Below are 10,822 nucleotides of genomic sequence, written 5' to 3' on the forward strand. Positions count from 1 at the left end.
GATCAGTGCAGTACAGTACGTCAAACACGTCTTCATAATACCTTCCTGTCAATGACTGATCCTGGTGACAGATGAACCAGGATTCATGATCTGATGATAAATCCACAAACGATAACAGTCATAGACATGAGAATGAATGGGTCAGTTTTGAGATTTTGGGCTGTTTGGTTTTTTATAATGTCTTCTTTCAGACTAAGGTGAAAAGAAATACACTTTCATGTGTTTATTTTAATTGCACTTTATCTATTTGCATCTGTACATTTCAGTTTGAATCCATATTTGAAAAGATTTTTTGTTGTTGTTGCTCTTACATATACAGCAAACTTAGCAGTTTTGTTCATATCTATATTCTGAAGATTAATACCGAGGGGTTGTTTATATCATTCACACTGGTGCATATTTAACATTTTATTCTTAAAAACATGTTGAATTTGAGAAATCCAAAACTCTGGAAAAACATTTAACTCTAATATGTCAACAAAATCAAAGATTGAATTTTTTTTCTTAACATATTTACATATTTTTACATATATTTCTAAATCTACTTAACTGGCTAAAATATATTTAGTAAAAAATGTTTAAAAATATATTTTCATAAACATATTTTCTACAAACATATTTTGGCCACTTTTTTTGTAAATTTAAAAAAACATTCAAAATATATTTTGCCTTTGAAGAAAATGCATTCACAAATGTCACGTGCAGAAAATCTTTATTTGTTTTCTATAACAGACGTGAACATATAAAAATAATCAATGAATTAAGCCTAAATGTATAACTGAATTTTTTTAAATTTGTATTTATATATTTATTTTATTTCATTTAATTTTTTTTGAAGGCCGAAAAAAAATGTAAAAATGTCTTGCCCCTTAAAATACATTTTTTATTTTTATTTTGTGAAGTTGACAAAGAATATATTTAAATTTCCAAAAATATATTGAACTTCAACGATTACGACATATAGCATATTTTGCCAGAAATAAAAATCGCTATACGACTTGACTTTGTCTAAAATTCAGGTTACAGCTTGTATGCAAATTAGTGCATATTTAATAGGATGATGCATCTTTTGCATATTTCAGCAGCATTTCAAAAAAATAAAATGTTTGCAATTTTTAATGCAATGCATCAGCTGGGTAAGTATAGTATAGGTATATATAAGGTACCTTCATTTATTTTTTTACCTGAGATATCTTGTCTTCATGTTTTATACAGAGACTTAAAACAACATTAGCCTATATTGTATTTGTATTGTATTGTATTTTTGTGTGCGTGTGTGTAGGGTGGGGGGGTGGGCTATATTTTCAGATTTTTCCCAAGGATGCATCACATTCTGAAATGTATATACATATTTAAGTTTACCATGTGCTGTACGCCGTCAGTAATAATCAGAGTGCATTACTCTGCTCCGCCGCTAGAGGCCGCGGTTTGCCCGTCATCATCGCGTCCCGCTGGTAAAGCGCTTAATCCGCGGGGGGCGTCCGGCTGTGACCCGCTGCCCGTGACACGGACACTCAGCACGACACAGGACGAGCTTCTCCTCTCCGCCGCTGACCGTGTGCTGTTGTCGTTATCGGGGAGGAAGGACGCCTGCCTGCTTGGAGACGCCGGGGACCCGTGCACGGATGCATCATGTCTTCGTTTGTGTGCCGGGTTCAGTTTCTAGACGACACCGATCCGTTCAACAGCACCAATTTCCCGGAACCGACCCGAGCTCCTCTCTACACCTTCAGAGAAGATATTCCTCTGATAAACCAGCTCGCAGGGGTCCACCGACTCCTCAAAGCCCCTCACAAGGTCAGATCACTCTTCAGCAGCACACAAACTCACTACAATAGAGTTAAAGCATTGACCTTATGTTCATTCAAAAGTCTTTTCCAGGCGATATTTTCTACAACAAAAACAAATACTGTCTGAAATAATAAAGTTATATTTTTAAACCTCTCGAGAGTTATTTAATTCGATTTAGTCTTATAGTATATATACTATATATATATGTGTGTTATATGAGGTCAGTTGTGGTGGTTTTAAAGCGCGACAGGTGCGGCACTGAGCCGCATTTAGAGCCGCTCATTCATTCACACTGATTTATGAGTCGAGTTTACACTGAAATAACAGTCAGAGGAATAGAATTATTTCCTAACACTTTACTGAACATTCAGATATAATACAAAAGAAGATCATATTTGATGCATCAGGCTTTTACAGCTCGAATATTTAATTAAAACATATTGACATTTACTTGATCAAAACACAGGAGAAGCTGGAGCTGAAGACGTTTCTGACTCTTAAAGAGCTTTGACTGGATAAAAGACTCAATCAGAGACAGAAGAGGTGTTTTGTGTCACGGGTGCATTACTCTCGTACTTAAAACAGTAGTTCAGCCAAAAATGATCCAAATTTGTTACCTCAGTGTCAATGTTTCGAAATTGAGATTTATATTGAATAAATGATCTCTCCAGTGATGTGTGGTTTGTTCGGAGGACAGTATTTGTCTGAGATGCAACTATTAGAAAATCTGGAATCTGAGGGAGCAAAATAATCTAAATATTGAGAAAATCATCTTTAAAGATGTTCAAATGAAGTCTTAGCAATCAAAAATGAAGTTCTGATATATTAACGGTATGTTTACAAAAATATGTTCATGGAACATGATCTTTACGTAATATCCTCATGATTTCTGGCATAAAAGAAAAATCTGTCATTTTGACTCATACAATTTATTTTTGGCTATTGTTACAAATATACCCCTGAGACTTCAGACTGTTTTTGTGCTGCAGGGACACACATGTGCTCGCCCTGAGATTATCCAAGATATAAATGAGTGTGTGTCTTCATCAGTTTTGGAGAAATGTAGCACTGCATCAGTGTCTCATCAATGATTTGAGCTTCACTGTTTGTTAAGCTGACATCTGTGCGTCCTTCTCTGCTTCTCTCTGTTTGCATGTGGTGCTGTGTTTTTCTGTGTCAGTCTGTCATTTGAGTGAAAGTCATGGCCAGTAATTGACTGTTTGGGTCGAATCTGTATATAAGCATCTGCTTTTGCCAGACACTTTCATCCGAAGCGACTTACATTGCATTAATTGCACCTGTATTATCATGCATTCCTTGTGATCCTGATGTTGAAAGAGCCATGATCTACTGTTTGAAATGCATGTTAAAATAAGGCTTAAATTTAAGATTTGTGTATTTGAATTGCATATAAATGTTGTGAATAAATGTAATGTGATGCATGAATGATGAATGAGGCACGTCAGATTTCTGTAACTGAACAAATTTTTTTGGGAAATACAGAATAACAAGGCCTCTTTTTTAATAAATCTGATTTGTTTCAGTCTCATACATTTTAACTAAATGAATATTGCATGTTGCACATTGTCATTTATTAACTATCTTCACACTTTTTAACTGAATTAATGTAATTGATTTCACAATGAACTATAATTTATGCTGATTTGAAGCAATTTGAATAAATGCAAAAAAAATATGGAAATAGTTAATAATAAACTTTACTATGATTTGAGAGTACGGCTGATAAATATGCATTACATTTAGTTTATTAGTTTTTATTTTTGTCTTGTTTGAGCTTTTATTTTTACATTTTCTGTTTTCATTTAAATTTAAGTCAAAATTAAATTAATTTGGTTTATCATTTTAATTTGTTTTTGCTTTATTAAATGTATAATTAAAAAAAATGTATTTCTGTTTTAGTCATTTTAGTTCAAGTTAAAATTAAAATGAAAATGGCAACTAACAGAAATAAAAGTTTAATATTTTATTTCATTTCAATTAGTTAAATTAGTTTGGGTTAGATTCTGGATAAGTTTGTGTTAAGTAAGGGTTAGGTCCAGGTTAAGGTGGTGTGTTAAGTTTTGGTTAGGTTAGGGATAAGTTTATGTTAGGTTCAGGTTAAGTTAGAGTTTATTTGTGATTAGTTTAGGGATGAGTTTATGTTAAGTTAGGGTTAGGTTCAATTTATGATTTGATTAAGTTCTGGTTCGGTTAGGGATAAGATTATGTTAAGTTAGGGTTAGGTTCAGGTTAAGTTGCAGTTAAGTTGTGGTTAGATTAGGGAAAAGTTTATGTTAGGTTCAGTTTAAGTTAGTGTTTATTTGTGATTAGGTTAGGGATGAATTTATGTTCAGTTATGGTAGGTTCAGGTTATGTTGCGATTAAGTTGTGTTTAGGTTAGAGATATATTTATATTAATTTAGGGTTGGATTTAGGTTAAATTGCAGTTAAGTTGTTCTTAGGTTAGGGATAATTTTATATTAAATTAGGGTTAGGTTAAATTTATGTTGGGATTAAGTTCTGGTTCGGTTAGAGATAAGTTTATGTTAAGTTAGTGTTCGGTTCAGGTTAAGTTGCAGTTAAGTTGTTGTTAGGTTCGGGATAAGTTTATGTTAAGTTAGTGTAGGTTCAGGTTAAGTTGCAGTTAAGTTGTTGTTAGGTTAGAGATAAGTTTATATTAAATTCAGGTTAAGCTGCAGTTAAGTTTTTGTTAGGTTCGGGATAAGTTTATGTTAAGTTAGTGTAGGTTCAGGTTAAGTTGCAGTTAAGTTGTTGTTAGGTTAGAGATAAATTTATGTTAAGTTAGGGTTAGGTTCAGGTTAAGTTGAGGTTAGGTTAGGGTTAGTTTTGAGGTTAAGTGTTTTGTGAGCTGCAGTAAAGGACAGTTGGACAGTGGCTCATAAGTGTTCAGCCTTCACTAACTACCACTTACACTGCGTATGAGATTCAGCCGGATCTATTTATAACCCGAGAATGTGAGACAGACGCTGTAGTCAATGCAGGAGATGTTTGACCAGAGTTCAGCTTTTCTGACAGGACTGATCTTCACCGCACTGCACTCTAATTATCTCACTTCAGATGGATGTCTGTGTCTTCAGTGGCTTTCATACACTGGAATATATGTGCGCAGCTCTAATCTGTTAAATACAACTCTAAGGGGTGAAGATAATACGATATTATGTATATTAACATCATAATTAATCATAAACACTGTTGGAACAAAGATTATTGGAGTGTTTTTCAAAATAACGAAAAAAAATCTCAATCTTTCTAATTTTGATGTTAATTAATTATGCATTAATTTAATTCACTTGATGTTTCTTTGTGATTATTTTAACGTTTTTGATAGCAGTTTCTGAGTGAAAATGGTTTCTAGCTTTTTAATTTAATACATTAAATTATTTTTATTGCGAACAGATTTATGCTGATTCCAGGTGATATGAATCCATGCATTTTGCATATTTAAATAATATCAAAAAACTTTTTTTGAGTGCGCTAAATATAATTTTTCAAATGATAAATAAAGATCATTGCAGTACATGTTACTTCTTTGTAATTCATTGTGAACTTTGCTTGCAGTTTTAAAAATAATTATTACAATTAGTGAGTAATAGTATAAATTGAAGATTTATGTATTTGGATTGCAAGTTAAATGTCCAACCATTTTTATTACACAGATTTAACAAGCTAATAAACTTATTTAAGAAATTGAACACCAGTTTGTGACACAACAGATGAAAAATTCCAAAGATGCACATTGATTTGTGCACATTTTCTTCAGGAAATGCAAAGATCTGGTTCATTTGTGATTCATTCAGTCTTTGTGAATCTGTATGCATCAGTCCCGACACATTTATTAGGGTGTGTGTTTTGTAAAGCAGTTGTTAGCAGGTCCAGTGTTTGTGTAGGTTAAACTCTGCATCTGACTCATCATGTGCTTGTTTGAGATGGGTTAGATGATTGTTCCTCTGCTGATGCTCTCAAAGCGTCATCTGTGTGTGTTTAGAGGTGCTTCACCATCTCTATTGACTGTAAACAGAGACATGAAAATGCTCTTCTTCATCCAGCAGGTGCAGCGTGTGATTCATGTGTGATTGATCGTTGGTTGTGTGACACATTCTTGGATGAGCCGAGTTTGTTGGTCTGAGCGTTGTCTTAAATCAAAGTTGAGGTCTTAAGCTGGAAAGCAAGTGTTTGATTTGGGTTTGGCGAGTTCAGATTCAATGGACACACCAAATCAACACTTATACGCTTACAGCTTTATTCACATGCTTAACAGTCTGATATACTGCATGAAAGCTGATTCGGATTAATATCATACAATGTTTTGCTAGTTTGTGAGATGTTTCCTTAAGGACCAATTTCCCAAATATCTTGTCAGATTCAGCCTGTGTTTTTACTAGGGGTCGACCAAATATCGGTGCAAATATTAAGCTTTTTTTATGGTTATCGGTATCTGTCATTTTCAAAACCAATTTGCAGGTAAAACTATTTAAAAGCATTTAAAGAGTTTTCATCAGAGCCCATGTTATTCTTAATTTTGACATCATAATTATTTTTTTTACAGCAGACATATATCAGTTCAAAATATCGGTTATCGGTCTACTTGATATGTAATAATCGGTATTGATTTATATAATCAGAGTTTTTACCTTCTTGAACATATTTGGAGGACACATTTTTACACTAAAGTGAGCTAAACATGACAAAACCTCCTCAAGGAACAACCCTTTTTTGATAGAAGCCTTTACCAAATGTATAACAGTACACATTAAATCCATTTTATAAATATATATATATTGAAACTTTCATGCAGGGTTCTTTGCTAATGTGAAAAGAGTAACAAATCAATGCATCTTTTGTTTGTTTTATTTAACAAAATTCTAGTGTACATGATGAATAATAAAATTTTATCTGAAAAAAAAATGACATTTTTATTACTTTTATTAATATTGGGTATAGGGGTTGACCGATTATCGGTGCAAATATTAAGCTTTTTTTATGGTTATCGGTATCTGTCATTTTCAAAACCAATTTGCAGATAAAACAATTTAAAAACATTTAAATAATTTCGTCAGAGCCCTGGTTATTCTTAATTTTAAAGACTTTAACTTTTTTTTTACACCAGACAGATATCAGTTCAAAATATCGGTTATCGGTCTACTTGATATGTAATAATCGTTATTGATTTATATAATCAGTATCTGAGTTTTTACATATAATAAAAAATAATTATTATAATAATTTTATCTAAAAAAATTGACATTTTTATTACTTTTAATAATATTGGGTATGGAAATCAATTATGATGTATAGTCTTTGTTTTATTATACTGCTGTTCAAAAGTTTGGGGTCAGTAAAATTGTTGTATTGTATTTTTGAAAGACTTCTATTCTGTTCATCAAGGACGCATTTAACTGATCAAAAATACAGTAAAAATGTAAAACAGCTGTTTTCTTTTTGAATCTCTAAGTGTAATTTATTTCTGTGATGTGCAGCTGTATTTTCAGCATCATTCCTCCAGGCTTCAGTGCCACATGATCTTCAGAAATCATGAAAATATGATGATTTGCTGCTCAAGTTTGGATTCATAGCACAAATCACATACATGCTGAAGGCTACATGTGTTAAAAACGTTAGTACGCATGACTAAAGAGTGCATGAACAGCTGCGCTCATGACAAACACAGCACAGGCTTTTACTCAGCTCTCTGAATGGGGAAACTCCACAGACTTCCATTGTTTTAACATGCTATTAATTTACATTTACACTAGCAGTTGAATTTTTTTTCTAAAGAAATGAATACTTCTCTACTTAAATAGTAAGTTCATCTAAATTTCACCAAAAGCTTCTGGACGTAATTATAATCAGACATTGAAGTGAGCTGCTGTTTCTGTCTCTTCTGAGGAAGATGATTAACTTGTTTTGTACACAGAGAAACTTTGGTCAGATTTATTTAATGTTCATCCAAACTCATTTTGTAAGGGACTTTTCGTTCTGTTTTACAGATGTTTTCTTTAGATTGGTTAACTACTTGAAAGGGAACATTGAAAAATATGACTCCATTTGTGTTTGCTGCTGACTAAATTTCACATATATAATAAATTGGGAATTTACGTTCTATTAATATGATGAACTGCTGCTCAAAATACATGTTAGATGGAAACATTGTACTTTATAATTGATTGACTGTATTTGAAATAGTTTGACACAACAGTACAACACTAGCACTGTATCTCATGGATAATAGTGTGATAATGTCACTGACTGTAATGTGTGTGTGTGTGTGTGTGTGTGTGTGTTTCTGCAGCTCGATGACTGCGCTCTGCAGCTCTCTCACACCGGTGTGTATCTGGATCTGGAGTCGACACTAGACGAGCAGAGAGATGAACTCGAGGGATTTCTGCAGGACGACTGCGCAGGGTGAGACTCACACTACATAGTGCACTATACTGCACTTACTGTGTTGGTATTATCCTGTGTGTGTGTGTGTGTGTGTGTGTGTGTGACAGTTGCTCTCACATCACCTTAACAGATTTCCTGAGAGAGAGAGAGAGAGAGAGAGAGAGCGGGCGAGGGAGGTGTATGTGGTATTCTAAGTGCACTCAGTGTGGTTCATCGTCTCTGTTGGGCGTCTCTCCATCCCTGCAGTACAGACTCACTGCACCTGCGCAGACAACAGTGTGCTAATGTCACACAGCTCATGTGTCTGTGTTTTGAAAATGTCTAAATAATCAAAAGTCTGTCTGGAGATGAGCAGAATTTAAAGTCACGTTGTGGCTGTTATGCTTTATTGTGACTTACATCTGATTGAAAAAGAACAAATGTGGGGCGGGGCTTGGTTCTGTGCATCAGCTGCTGATTGGATGTTATGATGTGGGTGTGGCTCTGATAGGGGGCGTGAGTGTAAAGGGGCGGAGTTTAAGTGGATTTCATGATTGGAGTTTAACATACACCAGGTTAGAGTCCTGCACGGGCGGGTACCCGACGGGTGTGGGTCGGGTCGGACACAGGGGAAACACGGGTCTAAACACGGGTTCAATACAGTCACGTGCAAACGTAAAAATAGGCCTACGTTCCACTTTTTAAAAAAAAATCACAGCCGCGCGAACAGCTGCATGAGTCATTAGTTAACAGACGTAAAAGACGTATGTTTTTGTTTTCCGTTTATATATATATATATATATATATATATATATATATTAAAATGTGTTTGATTTAAACCTATTTCAATTTTTTTTTAATAAAATTATATAGCGCATTCAGTTCAACTAACGCGATCATTATAAAGGTGTTTAAACAACAATACAATTCCACTTGCATATATTTGACAATCGGAATATCAGATATTCTCTTTTGTTGTTCTGTTTTCTTTCAGGATCAAAAATACAACAAATGAAAGCATTCATCTGTGTTTCCAACTGATGAGAACTATGCATAAACATTCATAAATCAGTCAATTTTGTATTTTATTATCAGATATTTTATTCTAATGTGATCAGTGACTCAAGCACTGATGGACCAAAGAGCGCATTTCGACATTTGCAGTAAAAACGTGAAATATTAATTCTCAGAAAATGCATTTAATACCAGTATATTTAAACGTCTGTTTATATACTCCATTAATAGAGGAGTCCAGACATTGGAAAAATATCAGTCCACATGCGTTTTACTTTTAATATGAGGGAAATAGACATGCATGCATGCGTGACACAAAAAATCTTTAAGTTTTAGGTGGAAGGATATAAAACTGGAGCGACGATAGTGAAGGACGAGAGAGGACCAGGCCTGGGCCAATATTTTATGTTTTGCTTTTTATTTATGCTTCTTCCGGGCTTCGGCACCACTGTAATGATAAAAAACTCCATAATCGTTGGGATTATGGAGAAAACCACATAATGTTTGAATGGATTCAAAATATTAATATTAATTTTGTAACTTGTAGTCGGGATTATTATGGTTAACTAATAATAATAATAAAAATAATAAAAAATGTATATTATTTCAGCTTATTACCAAGGTTATTTTTCTATAATCTTTAACTTAAATTAAGAAGAATTGGACAATATAAAAACAAATTCAAAATAGAGCAGCAAGAAGCAATTAAGGGGCTAAGAACAAAAGAGCGCAAATTAAAAATTGTGGACAATCTTGACCAGTAGAAATGTGAATTTTGGTATGAATTCAACTCATTATGAGCAACGGAAACAGAGTATCTGATTTCAATTTCACAGTATTCTGATTTAATCATTTTTAGTTATTGTTTTATTTTGATTGTTTTATTTAAAAATTATTTACCTTAAATAATTTGTGATTTAATGCATTTTTATTAATTGTTTTATTTTGATTGTTTCATTTTTAAATTATTTAAATTATTTAAAATTTTATGATTTTATATATTTTTTTATAAATTGTGTATATTAAATATTTTCATATATTTAAATTTTTTAATGTATATTTTATATTAAGAACTAATACATTTTATTTTGTAATTTTAAATTTTATATGATTTCAGAATCATAAAACTGTGTGTGTGTGTGTATATGTGTGTTTGTGTGTGTGTGTGTGTGTGTGTGTGTGTGTTGATATTGTGTCTGTACATTTCTAGTCATTATCTCTTGTGCATTTCTGTTTATTATTATTATCTTCAGTTCTGACCATTATTACTCATTTTCTCTGTGTTTTCAGGAGGGGAAAGAAGCACAGTGTGATTTTACGCACTCAGCTGAGCGTTCGTGTTCACGCATGTATCGGTGAGTCTCACACACACACACACATGTGAGCAAACGTGAGTGAAATGAAGTGCCCGTAATCAGTATCTTTAGTATCTTCTGCTCAAAAATGCAGTAAAATTGTGAAATATTATTATAAAGTAAATCATCTGTTTTCTGTGTGAATCTGTGTTAAAGTGTAATGTATTTCTGTGATGCTCCGCTGTATTTTCAGCATCATTCCTCCAGTCTTCAGTGTCACATGATCTTCAGAAATCAGAATAATATGATGATTTACTGCTCAAGAAACATTTCTGATT

The 10,822-nt window shown here is 33.2% G+C and overlaps 1 protein-coding gene across 1 annotated transcript; it reads left to right on the plus strand.

The window, feature by feature from the left end:
* Window positions 1-1,497: 1,497 nt before the first annotated feature.
* LOC113062533 (FH1/FH2 domain-containing protein 3-like) lies at window positions 1,498-10,579 on the plus strand. The gene is made up of 3 exons (XM_026232444.1): window positions 1,498-1,797; window positions 8,102-8,214; window positions 10,480-10,579. The coding sequence occupies exons 1-3, from the start codon at window positions 1,633-1,635 to the stop codon at window positions 10,571-10,573; spliced, it is 372 nt and encodes a 123-aa protein (XP_026088229.1). The 5' UTR covers window positions 1,498-1,632; the 3' UTR covers window positions 10,574-10,579.
* Window positions 10,580-10,822: the final 243 nt, after the last annotated feature.

The sequence above is a fragment of the Carassius auratus genome, chromosome 44, assembly GCF_003368295.1.
Source record: "Carassius auratus strain Wakin chromosome 44, ASM336829v1, whole genome shotgun sequence".
In the NCBI taxonomy this organism is placed as follows: Eukaryota; Metazoa; Chordata; class Actinopteri; order Cypriniformes; family Cyprinidae; genus Carassius; species Carassius auratus.